This window comes from Scardinius erythrophthalmus, assembly GCF_964197995.2.
Source record: "Scardinius erythrophthalmus genome assembly, chromosome: 24".
NCBI classification, from domain to species: domain Eukaryota; kingdom Metazoa; phylum Chordata; class Actinopteri; order Cypriniformes; family Leuciscidae; genus Scardinius; species Scardinius erythrophthalmus.
The window spans coordinates 11,368,801-11,386,761 of record NC_138244.1 but is presented as its reverse complement, the minus strand read 5'-3'; the positions used below and the strand labels follow the sequence as shown (position 1 = coordinate 11,386,761).

The 17,961-nt window shown below is 38.1% G+C and overlaps 3 protein-coding genes across 3 annotated transcripts; 2 read left to right on the top strand and 1 right to left on the bottom strand.

Annotated features, from left to right (window-relative positions):
• The first annotated feature begins 4,324 nt into the window (after positions 1-4,324).
• LOC308684899 (olfactomedin-like) lies at positions 4,325-6,357 on the top strand. The gene is made up of 5 exons (XM_081356266.1): positions 4,325-4,420; positions 4,538-4,696; positions 4,824-5,036; positions 5,198-5,330; positions 5,494-6,357. The coding sequence occupies exons 1-5, from the start codon at positions 4,388-4,390 to the stop codon at positions 6,303-6,305; spliced, it is 1,350 nt and encodes a 449-aa protein (XP_081212392.1). The 5' UTR covers positions 4,325-4,387; the 3' UTR covers positions 6,306-6,357.
• A 3,879-nt stretch (positions 6,358-10,236) lies between these two features.
• olmf4l1 (olfactomedin 4-like 1) lies at positions 10,237-12,754 on the bottom strand. Its single transcript, XM_081355721.1, has 5 exons — positions 12,649-12,754; positions 12,364-12,486; positions 12,009-12,227; positions 11,283-11,436; positions 10,237-11,206 (listed from the first exon to the last, which is right to left on the bottom strand). Exons 1-5 carry the CDS (start codon positions 12,703-12,705, stop codon positions 10,368-10,370), a joined length of 1,392 nt encoding a protein of 463 aa, XP_081211847.1. The 5' UTR covers positions 12,706-12,754; the 3' UTR covers positions 10,237-10,367.
• Positions 12,755-13,936: 1,182 nt separating this feature from the next.
• On the top strand, positions 13,937-17,322 carry LOC308684704 (olfactomedin-like). The gene is made up of 5 exons (XM_081355958.1): positions 13,937-14,005; positions 14,125-14,283; positions 14,411-14,623; positions 14,785-14,917; positions 15,078-17,322. The coding sequence occupies exons 1-5, from the start codon at positions 13,973-13,975 to the stop codon at positions 15,887-15,889; spliced, it is 1,350 nt and encodes a 449-aa protein (XP_081212084.1). The 5' UTR covers positions 13,937-13,972; the 3' UTR covers positions 15,890-17,322.
• The last annotated feature ends 639 nt before the right edge of the window (positions 17,323-17,961 follow it).

Sequence of the window (17,961 nt, the reverse complement as noted above, 5' to 3'; positions counted from 1 at the left end):
CGATAGTCGATGAGAGAAAAACGCGCAGGGATGCATCTTGTCGTCTGAGGAAGCGCGTTGTGAAAGCACTGCTCCTACTCCCACCTCTGACGCGTCGACCTCCACCACGAACTGACGTGTGGGATCAGGGGTGACAAGAATGGGAGCCGAAACGAAGCGACTCTTGAGGTTGTTGAACACTGCTTCGGCAGTGTTCGACCACCTGAACGTCGTTCGGGGGGAGGTCAAGGCAGTCAGAGGTGCGACTAGTTGGCTGAAATTGCGAATGAAACGCCGGTAAAAATTGGCGAACCCCAGAAACCGCTGTAGGGCCTTACGGGAATCTGGACTTGGCCAATCTACCACAGCCTTAACCTTGTCAGGATCCATGCGCACTCCCTCAGAAGAGATGATGTACCCTAGGAAAGGAACAGACTGTGCATGAAACGCGCATTTCTCCGCCTTGACAAAAAGCCCATTCTCTAACAACCTCTGGAGCACTCGTCTGACGTGTTGAACGTGTTCCTGGAGAGACGAAGAAAAAATCAATATGTCATCCAGGTAAACATATATGAACTGATCTACCATGTCTCTCAACACGTCATTAACGAGTGCCTGGAAAACCGCTGGACTGTTGGAAAGCCCGAAGGGCATAACCAAATATTCAAAGTGTCCTCTAGGGGTATTAAAAGCGGTTTTCCATTCATCCCCCTTCCTGATGCGAACCAAATGATATGCATTACGTAAGTCCAGTTTCGTGAAAATAGATGCTCCCTGCAACCTCTCGAAAGCTGAAGACATCAACGGCAAAGGATAAGAATTCTTTACCGTGATGTTGTTCAGCTCTCGGTAATCAATGCAAGGTCGCAGAGAACCATCCTTCTTTCCAACGAAAAAGAACCCCGCCCCCGCAGGAGAAGAGGAAGGTTGGATGAACCCAGAGGCTAGAGAATCAGAAATATATTTCTCCATGGCCTCCCTCTCGGGAACAGAAAGAGAGTAAAGTTTGCCCTTAGGCGGAGATTTACCTGGCAGTAGATCTATTGCACAGTCATAGGAACGATGCGGAGGAAGAGAAGCAGCACGAGACTTACTGAACACCTCCTTCAGGTCGAGGTACTCTGCGGGCACGTTAGACAAATCCGCCGCCTCACTCTGAAACACAGAACCAGACACAGAAGGACAGGCAGACACTAAACAGGACTCATGACAGTGGTTACTCCATGTGGAAACAGTGTTAGTGCACCAGTCGACACGGGGGTTGTGTCTGGAAAGCCACGGGTGTCCCAAAACCACTGGTGCAAGTGGTGAGTCCATGAGGAGGAATGAAATGAGTTCCGTGTGATTGCCAGAAGTGATGAGGGTGATTCTTTCAGTGGAATGAGTAATCCGGGGGAGTTCTTGACCATTGAGTGCGTTGACAGTAATCTGGTGTGAGAGAGGAGTGATGGGGATTTGAAGCTTAAGTGCAAGTTTGAAGTCCATGAAATTACCCTCTGCTCCCGAATCCAGTAATGCGTTGGTGCAGTGCGACGACGTTCGCCATCTCAGTCTTACCGGGAGGAGGGTCGATGATGGTGATGAGGTCTTCTCGGCGGAGATCACACCCGATAGTAGCCTCATACTTACTACCGGGCTTGCCCTTTTACCGGGCAGGCATGGATGAAATGGCCCGCCCGGCCGCAGTAAAGACAGAGTCCTTGGGATCTCCGCCTTTCCCTCTCCTCCCGGGAAAGCCGAGCTCTCCCCACCTGCATGGGCTCATGATCGAATGCGGGGCTGACCGTGCTCGCGCCACTGGGTTGGAAATCCTCCGTGCTGGGCTGTGGATGGCTGGTACGCGTCAATCTGGTCACACGATTCAGTCGAGCGTCTACTCTCAAAGCAAGTTCCACCAATCCATTTAGCGTCTCGGGTAAGTCCAAAGCATAAATTTCTCTTTGAACGCGGTCAGCCAGCCCATGCAGGAACATATCCCACTGCGCCTCCTCGTTCCAACGGCACTCTGCGGCCAGGGTGCGGAACCGGATGGAAAAGTCCGCCACCGAGCCTTCTCCCTGTCTCAGTTCGGCGAGTAATCTGGCCGCCTCCTTACCCGCCACAGCACGATCGAATACCCTCTTCATTTCTTCGGAGAGTGCCTGGAACGAGGTGCAGCAGTTGTCTCCGTTCTCCCACACCGCCGTTCCCCAAAGCGCTGCTCTTCCTGACAGCAGGGTCAATACAAATGCCACCTTCGCCTGTTCACTCTGGAAAGTGCGTGGCTGTAGAGCGAAATGCATGGAACATCTCGTGAGGAACGCTCTGCAAAACTCCGGCTCGCCGGAATAACCCTCAGGTGTGGGTAGGCGTGGCTCTGGGCGATCATCTGCGGCAGGCGCTGGTGGTGGGGGAACGGGCGGCGTGGGGGGCGCAGTGGGAGTCCGTAGAAGTTGTACCTGTTGGGTGAGCTCGGACACCTGCTTCACGAGTGCTTGCACCGCACGACCTGTGCCCGAGATGCTTTCCTCTTGTTGGTCCATACGTGAGATACTGTGGGCGATGAAATCGTTGATCTGGGACGTGCTTGCTGCATCCATGATGTGGGTCAGATCGTTCTGTGAGGAAAATAACAGGAGGATGCAAATGCAAGTAAAATTCTCAGTTTATTTGAAAGCGGTCAGATGAAGACACAGGTCGGGGACAAACACTCAGGTGGAGATGAAGCAGGGACGAGATGGCGATCCGGTGGTGGTGCGGTGAACAGCGTGCTCGAGTGAAACAACCAGGAACCGTGGGACATCAGACGACACGAAGAACTGACGAAAATCCAGACGAAGAACTTCTCAGACGAGGCACAGGAACAGGACACACACCGAGGAACAACCACAACGATCTGACAACATGAGAGGGAAATTACTGGGCATATAATGGGAACTGGGATTGAAGACAGCTGGTGACACTAATCGACACAACGAGTAACCACACCCACACAATTACATTCACACAGACACATCAGCATGAGACAGCCGATTCATGAACCGTGACATTAACTATATATATATATGAACTACCGGTTTAAAAGTTTTAGATCGGTAAGATATTCAACGTTTTTAAAAGAAGTATCTTCTGCTCACCAAGGCTGCATTTATTTGATTAAAAAATATCAATATCTGTGATCAAAGCTGAATTTTCAGCATCATTACTCCAGTCTTCAGTGTCACATGATCCTTCAGAAATCATTCTAATATGATGATTTGATGCTCAAGAAACATTTATGATTATTATCAATGTTAAAAACAGTTTTTTACATTTTTATTTCAAGATGCTATGATGAATAGAAAGTTCAAAAGAACAGCATTTATCTGAAATCTAAAGCTTTTATAACATTAAACATTACCGTTCAAAAGTTTGGGGTCACTAATAATTTTTATTTTATTTTTGGGGGAAAGAAATAAAATAAATCAATACTTTTATTCATCAAGGATGAGTTAAACTGATCAAAAGTTACAGTAAAGACATTTATAATGTTAGAAAATATTCTATTTTAAATAAATGCTGTTCCTTTGAACTTTCTATTCATTAAAGAATTTTGAAAACAAATAATACACAACTGTTTTCAACACTGATAATAATAATGAATGTTTTTTGAGCATAAAATCAGAATATTAGACTGATTTCTGAAGGATCATGTGACACTGAAGACTGGAGTAATGATGTTGAAAATTCAGCTTTCATCTGACAAATAAATTACATTTTAAAATACAGTATATTCAAATTAAATTGTCATAATATTTCATTAATTTAATTAAAACTCTTCATTAATTCCTGTTTTTCTTGAAATCTTCATTTAAAATACATGTATTTACAGTTTACAGAACAGAGGGGTGGGGTGACCAAAGCTCATTATCATTTAAAGACACATGCACTTAAACAGAATGCTGAAAACAGAGCTGTTTTTGACCAGGTAAAATTAGTGTTTTCTTACAATACTAATGAGAATTTGTAATTGAAGTATATTACAAACTTTTAATTTAGACCCTAAATAATCATATTAGCTTGTACAAAAATGGCATTATATGACCCCTTTAAAACAAAAACTAAAAGATTGTGTTTCCGTACTTTTTGTCATTTCAATATCATGCAGTACTGAAACCAGTTTTCAGCCTTCATCATATAATAAAACTGCAGATCTTTGCATAAATGTATGATGAACTGGGGTTGAAATTGTTTTGGGGGGAACTTGTGGAATTTTCCCACATTTCTCAACTAAATTTCTTCCTGAATTTCTTAAATGAGCCATACGTGCAATTTTCACATCCCCTTCAACAGACCCCCAAAACTGCAAATTGGCATAACTAAAATTGCGTCATAGTGTTTTAGTGGTGGTTTAAAGCAGATCTGTAGTCTTTCAGCCCATTCAGTAGACATGTTCATCTACCTGCTGCTCCTCGCAGTCATCGTAAGTTTTCTCTTTGTCTTGAATTAGCTCACAGGTTTCTACAATTCTAACATCTCTGAAAATAAGAAAATATTAGAGAATGTGTATGTATGACATCTGATTGTATTTGTATATAAGGCGACTGTCGAGGCTCAGAGAGTTCCAGGTCAACAGAAGACCGATTCATGTTTGTGCAAAATAAACAGCTCTATCTGGACTTTTCCCGCTGTACGCTTTGTGGAAGTCACAAAACAGGTCCAGAACTGTGAGGAGAACCTGAATGAATTTGAGGAAAAGGTAAGGTATCAGTTAAGCTTCTTTATAACTAAATGGACACTGCAATGATATTTAGACGTTTTTCATTACAATTGAGAAGAATCTTGAACTTAGGCAATATCAATTAACTATCTGAGGTGACTTCCAGTTGAGTAACACAGATGCAGAACTGCCGTTAATGAGAGCCACTCTTCAGAACATCACAGCCCGTCTGAAAGCATTTAATTACCTTCACACAAGCGGACTGTACAACGCTCTTCCCCTGCAACAGCTAATCCAAGAACTCGAGGAAATCCATCAATCTGTTAATGAATCACACTTGCAGAACCCCAACAAGGAGACACATAACTTGTTAAATGAGGTAGACATTGCAACACATGAACATACATATTTCTAAACTCTTTTCTCTTGTGATCAGTGTTTCAAATCAATCTCAAGTTAAAGGTAATGACAGAACTATTTAAACAATACATAATAGTATATGAGACAACAGTTTAATGATACCATCTGTGTTGTTCTCAGTTAAATAAGGCAAGAAATGATATTCAGAGGATGTACAAAGATGATTTCTTCAACCTGGAGACCATGAAGAAGAGGTTACGTGTCCTCAACAACCGAGCAAAGACTTGCAAGACCATACCGAACAATTTCAGAAGTGAGTACATTGCTATTTGTGAGTTTTTTTTTTCTGAAGGAATAGGATACAGAAACATAATTGCTTTGTAATGACATAATGGCATTTTCTGAATTACTAAGGTCCAAAAAGGTTCTAATAAATTAAGAAAAAGCTTAAACTGTGTTACTACAATTACTTCCAGGCACTTGTCATCAGCGCATCATGACCAGAATAAGTTCTCCAAGTGTCACCAAGCTCAACTCCATCAGCAAATCTTATGTTTCTGGTGCTTGGGGCCGTGATGCCCTACTAACCAATCAGGAACGTTATTGGGAACACTGTCTGGTGAGTGGACACAAGCATGGGCACACAATCAGGATGTACAACTCGCATGAAGACTTCATGGCCAATAGGAACTACAAAGATGAACAGATAGCACCATCCTATAATGACAAAAATGCTGTTCAGGGCTCTGGCACTATACTGTATGACAATACCGTATTTTACCAATGCTATGGCACCGCTGAGATCTGTAGCTTTAACATTACAACAAAAACAACCAAACGTATGAAACTGGATGGTGCCGGAATCGACAACAAGTTCCCTTTCTGCTACTACAGCTGCCGTGACTGGACAGACATCGACCTGGAGGCTGACCAAGACGCCGTGTGGGTGATATACGCCACCGAGGAGAACCACGGCAACATTGTTGTGAGTCGCTTAGACCCGCTGGAGCTCAATATCACCCACACCTGGAAGACACATCTCTTTAAGAGGTCCGTCACCAGCACGTTTATGGTGTGCGGGGTCCTGTACGCTACACGCTATGTTAGTACTTACCAAGAAGAGGTGTTTTATGCCTTTGATACAACCACTGGCAAAGAGATAAACACTCTTTCTTTGGCTTTTGAGAAGGTTTCTGCTGGAATAGCCAATCTGAACTACAATCCTGTTGATGGGAAACTCTACTTGTACAATGATGCCTATCTTTTAGCATATGATACCTTCTTCTGAAGGCATTTCAAAGGCAATTACCCAATAAAAAGTGTGTTGTGTTTTAAATTCAAAACTGGTCTTTTACTTCTTTTACTTCTGGCAATCAAGAAAGCAACTCTTAAAACATGACATTCAAAAACGATAGTTACAATGAGATACTAAACTTAAAATGAATACAATGCAACTTATATCACCTTCAGACATGCCTAAAAATCTGATGAAATCAATGTATAGTGAATAAACATGAAATATTTTAAGTTTATAATAATAGTAGGCTATACATTGTCCTTCATTCCTATAAAAAACATTATCAGGGCACTGACCACTAGGCTATTGAGAATAGTACTTTACTGCAATTCGATAAATATTAGAACCTTATTGAGAAACATAAATAAGAAACATAGGGGGAACAGAATCCGACGGCAAATAGTTCAGCTGTCGAAATCCGTTCCCCCACCCCAATGATGAGAGATGTTGATGTATCGGCTTAAAATAAGCTTATTCTATTCTGTGTGTGCATGGAGCTTAAACAGCATCAATTTGATAAATATTAGAACCTCTGCATATAATAAGCATATTTTAAGCCAATACATCAACATCTCAATAGCCTAGTGGTCAATGCTCTGACAATATTTTTTTTTTTAGCTTTGGGCGACCCGAGTTCAAGTCCGGGTTCATCAAACTTTCTTGATACTATACTGTCCTATCATAATAAAAGGCAAAAAATATATTCTTTAAACTGATGCAAGTTAAGCTCCATCCACACACAAAAATAAAATCAGCATTTTTAAGCCATTACATCAACACCTCTCATAATTTTTTTTGACGTCAGATTCTGTTCCCCTCATATTTCTGACACTGATGTTCTAATATTTATTAAATTGATGTTGTTTAAGCTCCATCCACACACATAATAGAATAAGCATATTTTAAGCCGATACATAAACATCTCTCATCATTGGGGTGGTTGAACGGATTTCGACAGCTGAACTATTTGCCATCGGATTCTGTTCCCCCTATGTTTATTACAAAATAAGGTTCTGATATGTATCACATTGCAACCAATTACTGACCTCAATAACCTAGTGGTCAATGCCCTGACAAGTTTTTTTTTTTTTTAGCTTTGGGTGACCAGAGTTCGAATCCCGGGTCATCGAACTTTCTTGATACTGTACTGTCCTATCATAATAAAAGGCAAAAAGAAATATTCTTTAAAATGATGCAAGTTAAGCTCCATCCACACACAAAAATAAAATCAGCATTTTTTAAGCCATTCAATCAACACCTCTCATAAGGGGAGTGGGGGAACGGATTCCGAGAGCTGTTTTTTTTTTGCCATCAGATTCTGTTCCCCCTGTGTTTCTTACACACTGAGGTTCTAATATTTATCAAATTGATGCTGTTTAAGCTCCATCCACACACAGAATAGAATAAGCATATTTTCAGCCGAAACATCAACATCTCTCATCATTGGGGTGGGGGAACGGATTTCGACAGCTGAATTATTTGCCGTCGGATTCTGTTCCCCCTATGTTTCTTACACAATGCGATTCTAATATGTATCACATTGCAGTTAATTAAAAAACCCAATATATAGTCTAGTGGTCAGAACACAGACACTTTTTTTTTTTTAGCTTTGGGCCACCCGAGTTCAAGTCCCGGTTCGTCAAACTTTCTTGACACTATACTGTCCTATCCAGGGGCGTCATGCAAGCCAAAATTCTGGGGGGGCACAATCTGAGACGTTGCAATTGTTTTCTGACGGGTGATATGGATCATGTTAGGAGGGGTCAGGGGGTTTCTCCCCCTGAAATTTTTTACATTTGGCTGCTAAACATACATTTCAATGCAGTTTGGGAGGGACAGAAATACCTTAACGGAGCTAGCAGCAACTCTCCTCTATCTGAGGACTAAGTTAAAGTATCTATTTTGTAAGTTTATGTAAAGACAGGTTGATGAAAGAACTGTAAGCTCAAATTCAAAAGCTTTTGAAGTCTACTTCATTAACGCATGTTTACACACACACTTACTGTACACTTAGGCCTACTACACATGATTTTAAAACCATTGCAGTTTTTTATGTTATGATTTTAAATTGGTATGTGACCTAAGAACGATCTTACATTAAAGGTACATAAAGGTGCTGAGGTCTGACTTTGTGGTGCTCTGAAATTAAGTTATTTTAATATTAATATGTGATGAAGGACTTTGAAAGAAGTTTGACAGATTTCAATGCTGAATAAAAGGTTAACACTACCCCTTTTATTTGAAAATGGTTAATATTTGACAGAAATGTAAAAAAGTAATCAAATCAAATCAAATGTAGGCTACTTTAGTAAAATCATTGAAATACTGTAGTTACACTGCTCATTATTATGTTTCAAAACCGATCAGATAACGTTACTATGGCTTTGTATGGCAGTAACGTTAGCCAACTAGTTTACGGTTAGACTAGGCTAGCTATCGATAATGTTACTGACACAACTTAAGTTAATGCTCTGAATTCGCAGCTAATATCAAATCCATAAATTTTTGATCAAGTTCAAATTTTCAGGTCAACCACAAATAATCCCACTACCTTTTAATATCATCAGATAACTAATTCAATACCGATTTGTTGCTTTGTCCACTTACCACTTCAAGACCATCTTTAAAACATTGCCAGCTCAACGTGCGTTCCTATCAAAAGACGCGCGTAGCGCTCTAGATTTGATATACACAGACACCATATTAGGAAAAAGGGGCGGGCTGATGCTGACCGGTTTATTACACATCCAGAAGAATACATTTGAGTCGTTATAGGCTCTGGTATATTATGGAGCATAATAGGAAATAAAGTTGTGACAAAAAATTATCAGGGAGGAAAAATCTGAGGGGGCACGTGCCCCCTGACTTTGAATGGGCATGACGCCACTGGTCCTATCATAATAAAAGGCAAACAAAATATATTATTTAAACTGATGCAAGTTAAGCTCCATCCACACACAAAAATAGAATCGGCATTTTTTAAGCCATTACATCAACACCTCTCATAATGGGAGTGGAGGAACGGATTCCGACAGCTGTATTTTATGCGTTACTAAAGTAAAGCATTACTTCTTCAATTTACAACTAAATATCTGAGTTACTTTTTCATATAAGTAACGCTAGTTACTTTTTCCACATTTATTGACTGACAGCTCTCCAGTCCCCATGTTGAGAGAAATAAAGTGTTGCAAAACTTTTTAAAGCTATATTAAATTACACAAATATACTTTAAGTATTTAATCTCACTTTATTAAGCAATGTCTTTGCTGCTGACCTTCAATGATTTAATTCAACCATACTAATAAGCAAAAATGACTTTAGATTAGATTTAGAAATAAGAGTGTTGAACTGTATCCTATTGTTCTTTAATCCAGAACAGCAGCAGCTGAAAGGTTTGTTGAGCTGCAACTGTACAGGTGTAAATATGCATTTCAACCCTTCAGCCCAAGGCTTATTCATTTCACTTTTGGTGTAAAATGCCCTTAACATTTGCCAAAAATAGAACTGTTTTTGTTGTTATTAAAAAAACAAAAAAGAAAGCCCAGCCCAGGTGAGAAAAAGTAACGCAAAAGTAATGTAACGCATTCCTTGTCATAAAAAGTAACTAAGTAATGTAATTAGTTACTTTTTTGGGAGTAATGCATTACTTTTAAAAGTAACTTTCCCAAACACTGTTCAAAATACACAAAAGTATAATGGCCAAATCCAGCTGTTATTGTTGTATAAAGTAATCGTAGACACCTCGAACTATCCTGCCTCAGGATTCAATTTGAAATATCAGCTTGGAAAGCAGATCAGCGTCACTTGATCACCTTCAAGTTTTAAAAAGTTGAACTGAAATAACAGCGCTGCATACACACAACAGAGGGCAGTGTCAGCACGCAATGGGTTATTACAGATTAATAAACCAACACTAATTTTTCACTCAAATTTTATTTCAACAATCAAAATGTGATACATAGCCTATTTAAATGATTTTACCTTTACAGAACCACATGAAATATGTAAAATCATTACATTTATTGGCAAATAAAAGACATGAAACAGTATAGTTCAGTGAACTTCCTGAAACATGGTTTCATATGTCACAATGTAGGCATCACTGTAGACATACAACAAATTATCGCTGGGGTTATAATTCATATACTTAATATTAGTCTGCATCTTCTTAATGTGAATTTTCAAATCGTATCGCTCTTCGTTGGTTTTGGTGTCATAAGAATAAAATATCTCTTCTATTTCTTTATCTAGGTAACGAGTAGCATAAAGCACACCGCACACCATGAAGGTGTTTGTGACAGTCTTTTTGTGAAGAGAAGTGGACCATGTTTGGCTCAAAACAGGAGGGTTACTAGTCTCAACTTTACTGATCATCACATTTCCAAAGTTGCTTGTGGTTGCGTATATAACATAGACGCCTGATTCATCAGTGGCTAAATCCATATCTGTATAGGCATATGTTGCGCCGAGATGTGCGAAAGGAAACTTGCTGTTGAAACCTGCATCATTAGGTAAAGCAACAGTACTGACAGAACGAGTCGTCAAGTTGAACTGACAGACGGAGTATGTGTTGTAACAGTTATAATAGAGCGCATTGTCGTACATGACCATGTTTGGCCCCTGAACTGTGTTTGTTGTGGGGTTGGAGCTTGATATATAGGTATCTGTTGGTCCTATACCCAATGTAATAGTACTCATACTACTGTATTGGCGGATAAAGTTGCCATATACATTACTACTTGACAGAACCACGAGCCAGTACTTGTTCTCGCCTCCTGGAGCCGGCTTTGCATCTCGACCCCAAGCACCGAAAGTGTAGGATGTTCCATACACAGTGAGGGAATATGTTCTAGGTCCTGAAACATTGACCATGCGGCCCAGACCACAGTGACCTAAAAATAAAGCAAATATGTAAGTCTAATACTTTAACACAGGGGTGTAGCTGTGGCTACGTAAGTTTATACATGCCTGGGGAAAGTGTAGGAGCTGGTGTTGTACTATTGAGCACATCTTTGCACCATTCCAGGTCCCTCTTAACACGCTGGTTCTCTCGCTCTTTCACCATCACCTGTGTGTGGTCAAACTTCTCCAGCTCCACCATCGTTTCCTCCATATCCTGAAGCTGTAGGAATGAAGGTTTAAATAAGAATAAGCAAAATGCACATAATTCACGAAATGTCCCAGTGAAATAGCATTGAGGAATTGTGGACCTGAAAAGTAAAAAAATAAAATAAAATAAAATAATAAATAAATTACTTAAAAATCTATTTAAGATTTGATTAATTAATATTCAGATTTTTTTATTGGTCTGACATAAATTTTTACATAATGCAAAACACTGCAGAAAAGAATAAAAAATAAAAACAAATAAATGAAATTTATGAAATATTTCAAATTAATTTAAATACATTGTATTTAAATGCTTGATTTAAATAAAATGTTTATATTTATTTTAAATAAACATATGCATTTAATTATTTTACACATTTTATTTAATGTTATACATTTTGAAAATGATCATGTTCTGCGACACCTAATATGACCACGAAACAATATGTTTGATATTTTGATCTTTTTTGTACACGTACTGAAAATTATCCATTTTGATTAGGAATTAATATGACACTTATAAATAAACACATTGTATAAAATTGTAATAGAAATGTAAAAGAGCTGTGGTGTAGATAAATTCACCTCTGCTGCAGTCTCTCCACTGAGCAGCTGGTAATTGTTGGTGGTCCTGTTGAGTTTATCCAGAAGGTCTTGAATCTCCGCTAACTCTAATTCAATAATGCGTAGAGACACGGATGCATACAGATTTCCATTGTCTTCTTTTTCCAGCATGGACACATTTTCCAGAAGCTGCCAGATACGACGTTGTAGACCCAACACAAGCCTGTCAATCTCTGTCATCTGCACACATTTGAAGAGAACACAATTTTGCTTAAATAACAGATTGTATAGAATTAAACGGCAAAATTAGCTTTTAACTTACATGACTGATTTGCAATCTTAAAAATCAAAATACGATGTTTTGATATTTCTATACCTTTTCTGAAGTGATGTTCCCTGTGCATTTTGAAGACGAGAACTCAACGTTCTTGAGTTTATTCTCAGGAAAAGTAGGATCAGAATTTTGCAGCTCACACACACAGTCCTTCCCTCTCGTTGACTGTGGAGACGGAATAACAGGGTTATTACATAACATAATTAACTCCAACATACAAGCAAAATTACACCTAAACTAAATTTGCTAAACACTTTTTTGAAAAATAGTGTCAGAAACAATGTAAAAAATAATAATGTTAATATTAAAAGGACAGTTAAATTTTACCTGTGATAAAATTAGAGGAATGACGACCATCAAAATGAACATGTTTGACTGACTCATGTTTGAGTTGGGAATGATTGGGATCCTGTAGCCTTGAGAATAAAAAGACAGAAGCAGAGATTTAAAGCCACAAACCCAGGATTGGTCAGTAAGTCAACAGTGCTGACATGAGAAAAATTATGAAATAAGGAAGTTCATCACCTGATCCTGCAAATACTTTGAGATTGCAAAAAGGTTTGCTTAACTATATATATGTAAAAAAAGCTATTTCAAAGCTCAGTTTGAATATTATATATACTGCTAATAATAATAATAATAATAATAATAATAATACATATTATGAAGACTTCAAATGTAAAAGCCTCTAAGTCCATCTAACGGTTTTCTTCAATATTAACATTTTTATCAGGCTCCAATATAGGTTTGCTATATACCTTGCATAGGTTTCTACCTAAGTACCAACATTTCTGAAAGGGCTGAGGCTGGGATTTAGTGAGTTTGAAGTGAAAGTATTTGATGAATGTATACTATGTGCGGAGAGCATTCACTCAATATTATTATCTCATTTTTGACATGGGTGGCTTTTAGAGGCTTTTGCACCAGAGGTCTTCATATATATATATATATATATATATATATATATATATATATATATATATATATATATATATATATATATATATATATATATATAATTATTATTATTATTATTATTATTATTATTAGCAGTATATATAATATTCAAACTGAGCTTTGAAATAGCTTTTTTCTTGTGTTAAATTGCTTGATTTAGGAATATAAGAAGTATATACACAAAATTAATCATAATATCAACAATACTGACTGTAAGCAGAACACCAGATTTAGCTGGCATGAGAAGTTAAAAACTCTTCATTAATTCCCGTTTTTCTTAAAATCTTCATACTTTAAAATACATGTATTTACAGTTTTTGTAATATTGTACTGACATAAGAAAAACGTTTGAAACAAAAACTAAGCGATTGTGTTTCTGTAATTTTTGTCATTTCAATATCATGCAGTACTGAAACCAGTTTTCAGCCTTCATCATATAATAAAACTGCAGATCTTTGCATAAAATTTATGATGAACTGGGGCTGAAAAATTTTTTGGGGGGAACTTGTGGTAGAATTTCCCCACATTTCTCAACTAAATTTCTTCCTGAATTTCTTAAATGAGCCATACGTGCAATTTTCACATCCCCTTCAACAGACCCCCAAAACTGCAAATTTGCATAACTAAAATTGCGTCATAGTGTTTTAGTGGTGGTTTAAAGCAGATCTGTAGTCTTTCAGCCCATTCAGTCGACATGTTCATCTACCTGCTGCTCCTCGCAGTCATCGTAAGTTTTCTCTTTGTCTTGAATTAGCTCACAGGTTTCTACAATTCTTACATCTCTGAAAATAAGAAAATATGAGAGAACTTGTATATGTATGACATCTGATTGTATTTGTACATAAGGCGACTGTCGAGGCTCAGAGAGTTCCAGGTCAACAGAAGACCGATTCATGTTTGTGCAAAATAAACAGCTCTATCTGGACTTTTCCCGCTGTACGCTTTGTGGAAGTCACAAAACAGGTCCAGAACTGTGAGGAGAACCTGAATGAATTTGAGGAAAAGGTAAGGTATCAGTTAAGCTTCTTTATAACTAAATGGACACTGCAATGATATTTAGGCGTTTTTCATTAAAATTGAGAAGAATCTTGAACTTAGGCAATATCAATTAACTATCTGAGGTGACTTCCAGTTGAGTAACACAGATGCAGAACTGCCGTTAATGAGAGCCACTCTTCAGAACATCACAGCCCGTCTGAAAGCATTTAATTACCTTCACACAAGCGGACTGTACAACGCTCTTCCCCTGCAACAGCTAATCCAAGAACTCGAGGAAATCCATCAATCTGTTAATGAATCACACTTGCAGAACCCCAACAAGGAGACACATAACTTGTTAAATGAGGTAGACATTGCAACACATGAACATACATATTTCTAAACTCTTTTCTCTTGTGATCAGTGTTTCAAATCAATCTCAAGTTAAAGGTAATGACAGAACTATTTAAACAATACATAATAGTATATGAGACAACAGTTTAATGATACCATCTATGTTGTTCTCAGTTAAATAAGGCAAGAAATGATATTCAGAGGATGTACAAAGATGATTTCTTCAACCTGGAGACCATGAAGAAGAGGTTACGTGTCCTCAACAACCGAGCACAGACTTGCAAGACCATACCGAACAATTTCAGAAGTAAGTACATTGCTATTTGTGAGGTTTTTTTTTTTTTTCTGAAGGAATAGGATACAGAAACATAATTGCTTTCAAATGGCATTTTCTGAATTACTAAGGTCCAAAAAGGTTCTAACAAATTAAGAAAAAGCTTGAACTGTGTTACTACAATTACTTCCAGGCACTTGTCATCAGCGCATCATGACCAGAATAAGTTCTCCAAGTGTCACCAAGCTCAACTCCATCAGCAAATCTTATGTTTCTGGTGCTTGGGGCCGTGATGCCCTACTAACCAATCAGGAACGTTATTGGGAACACTGTCTGGTGAGTGGACACAAGCATGGGCACACAATCAGGATGTACAACTCGCATGAAGACTTCATGGCCAATAGGAACTACAAAGATGAACAGATAGCATCATCCTATAGTGACAAAAATGCTGTTCAGGGCTCTGGCACTATACTGTACGACAATACTGTATATTACCAATGCTATGGCACTGCTGAGATCTGTAGCTTTAACATTACAACAAAAACAACCAAACGTATGAAACTGGATGGTGCCGGAATCGACAACAAGTTCCCTTTCTGCTACTACAGCTGCCGTGACTGGACAGACATCGACCTGGAGGCTGACCAAGACGCCGTGTGGGTGATATACGCCACCGAGGAGAACCACGGCAACATTGTTGTGAGTCGCTTAGACCCGCTGGAGCTCAATATCACCCACACCTGGAAGACACATCTCTTTAAGAGGTCCGTCACCAGCACGTTTATGGTGTGCGGGGTCCTGTACGCTACACGCTATGTTAGTACTTACCAAGAAGAGGTGTTTTATGCCTTTGATACAACCACTGGCCAAGAGATAAACACTCTTTCTTTGGCTTTTGAGAAGGTTTCTGCTGGAATAGCCAATCTGAACTACAATCCTGTTGATGGGAAACTCTACTTGTACAATGATGCCTATCTTTTAGCATATGATACCTTCTTCTGAAGGCATTTCAAATGCAGTTACAATAAAAAGTGTGTTGTGTTTTAAATTCAAAACTGGTCAAAACTGGAACCAAGAGAGCAACTCTTAAAACATGACATTCAAAAACGATAGTTACAATGGGGTACTAAACTTAAAATGAATACAATGCAACTTATATCACCTTCAGAAATGCCTAAAAATCTGATGAAAATCAATGCATAATTAATAAACATGAACGTTTTAAGTTTATAATAATATATACATTGTCCTTCATATATTTTAATGTAGAAAGTAGCAGTTTCATTGAAAGCCTCCAGCTCCCTCTGGTGTTTGTATGAAAGGTTCTTCGGACTTTCTTGCTCTTGTGTTCCTGGTTTTGAATCCTCCTGTTCAGTCTGTTTATGACCATCTGGAAATTAGACAATCCAGTATGTCATTCCTTACAACTCAACTTTAGCTTTTTTTTTATTGAACACTGGTATCTTTTATCATATACTCCACTTCATGTCATACTTAAAATGTCTTATTTCTTAACTAAATGACTACTTGGTTTGACTGAAGCAAATTCAAACTCGTTGAGGACTCATTATTGTGCCTCTCTTTGCTTCCTTTTTATAGACACCATCGATTTTATGGGTTTTTCTTCACCCCTCACTGTTGAACCAGAAGAGCTTTATGACTCATTATAACTCAGCATACTCTTCTATGAGTCACAGACTAAAAGACAAACGGCTCTTATAATTGGATGTGCGAGCAAATGTCTTAGTCGATATGACAGGCAGGGATCTTGTGGCTAACCATCATATCAGCACATGAGCATTTTAGAGCAACTGTTCAAATCGGCTGAAATTTGAGGGTATCATAGTTCATATGTGTTGTTTGCAGCTAGGTAACTGTGCATGACCACTGCTAGATAAAAAAAAAAAACACACACACCTGACTCATTGTTGTCCAATAGTTTTTGTGCACTCTTCAGTCTGTACATCAAGAACCTGGTTTCTACAGAAAATGTACAAAAGAGTAATATTATACATTCATTATTTTGAACCATGTATCTTAGACTATAAAGACATGGCAGGTGAATGAAGCAATAAATGGGTAGGCCTTGTATAAATATGTTTCAGTAAATCCCTGAGAAGTTACTTTTTTTATCTTGATAATGTTCTCTTCTTCTTCTTCTTCATATCAGTTTAATCTTTTAATTTTTATCATCCAATATTTTGTAATTTATCAGTATTGGCTGATATTGGATTTTCAATTGTGCATCCTCTTTTTCAAATTCAGATTACATTTGCACTCATCTAACACTCAAATTTATTTAGAACATAAATGTCCATACACTGTAAAAAACTATATGATCAATAAATCATGACAACTTATGTTTTTACATTACCTTATCAAAATAAGCTGTTTTTCAAGTTATACAACATTAAACTATTTTTTTAAGTCAGTTTAATGTAATTTAACTTGCATCAGTTATTTTATATATTTATATATTTTTTTGCCTTTATTTTAGTAGGAAAGTATAACAGGCAACAGCGAAACAGTATTGTCCTGTTACATTGCTAATTATATTGTCCCTGGTAGCAGCCAATACCAGTCCTGGTCTCTCCCTTTAGGCCAATCCTTTTCGTTTGCACCTACTGTGCCTCTATCATGACGGTGTGGCTCTTTTAATTATCCTATTAAAGGGGTCATATAATGCCATTTTTGTACAAATTAATATGATTCTTTAGGGTCTAAATGAAAAGTGTGTAATATACTTTAATTAAAAATTCTCATAAGTATTGTAAGAAAACATTCATTTGAACCGGAGATGGACCCGGAACAAGATGACGGTCCCGAAGAAATTCGACAATTAAGGCTCGAACAGGACGTTTCTGAATGGTTGGTTAACGTAATGTCACTTTGATCTATCTTTGTATGTACTGGCAGGGTAGAGTAGTGAGATACGAACGCTATATGTGTTTACTGATGTATACGTTAGTTCATTGACAGATTGATGTTATAGCTAATGGTCATGAAAAACTTTTTTTCGGTAAATGTAGGCTTGTTAGTGATGCGTAACGTTATCTATGCAGTGTTAGGTACAA

What these genes read in the sequence shown, in the direction of transcription:
- LOC308684899 (XM_081356266.1), top strand. Translation starts at nt 4,388, where the DNA reads ATGTTCATCTACCTGCTGCTCCTCGCAGTCATC. An exon ending in TGCTGCTCCTCGCAGTCATC is followed by an intron (nt 4,421 to 4,537) that starts GTAAGTTTTCTC and finishes TTTGTATATAAG; the next exon opens with GCGACTGTCGAGGCTCAGAG. An exon ending in CATACCGAACAATTTCAGAA is followed by an intron (nt 5,331 to 5,493) that starts GTGAGTACATTG and finishes AATTACTTCCAG; the next exon opens with GCACTTGTCATCAGCGCATC.
- LOC308684704 (XM_081355958.1), top strand. Translation starts at nt 13,973, where the DNA reads ATGTTCATCTACCTGCTGCTCCTCGCAGTCATC. An exon ending in TGAATGAATTTGAGGAAAAG is followed by an intron (nt 14,284 to 14,410) that starts GTAAGGTATCAG and finishes GGTGACTTCCAG; the next exon opens with TTGAGTAACACAGATGCAGA. An exon ending in CACATAACTTGTTAAATGAG is followed by an intron (nt 14,624 to 14,784) that starts GTAGACATTGCA and finishes TGTTGTTCTCAG; the next exon opens with TTAAATAAGGCAAGAAATGA.
- olmf4l1 (XM_081355721.1), bottom strand. Translation starts at nt 12,705, where the DNA reads ATGAGTCAGTCAAACATGTTCATTTTGATGGTCGTCATTCCTCTAATT. An exon ending in GGAACATCACTTCAGAAAAG is followed by an intron (nt 12,228 to 12,363) that starts GTATAGAAATAT and finishes AAATGTGTGCAG; the next exon opens with ATGACAGAGATTGACAGGCT. An exon ending in GTGGAGAGACTGCAGCAGAG is followed by an intron (nt 11,437 to 12,008) that starts GTGAATTTATCT and finishes TCATTCCTACAG; the next exon opens with CTTCAGGATATGGAGGAAAC.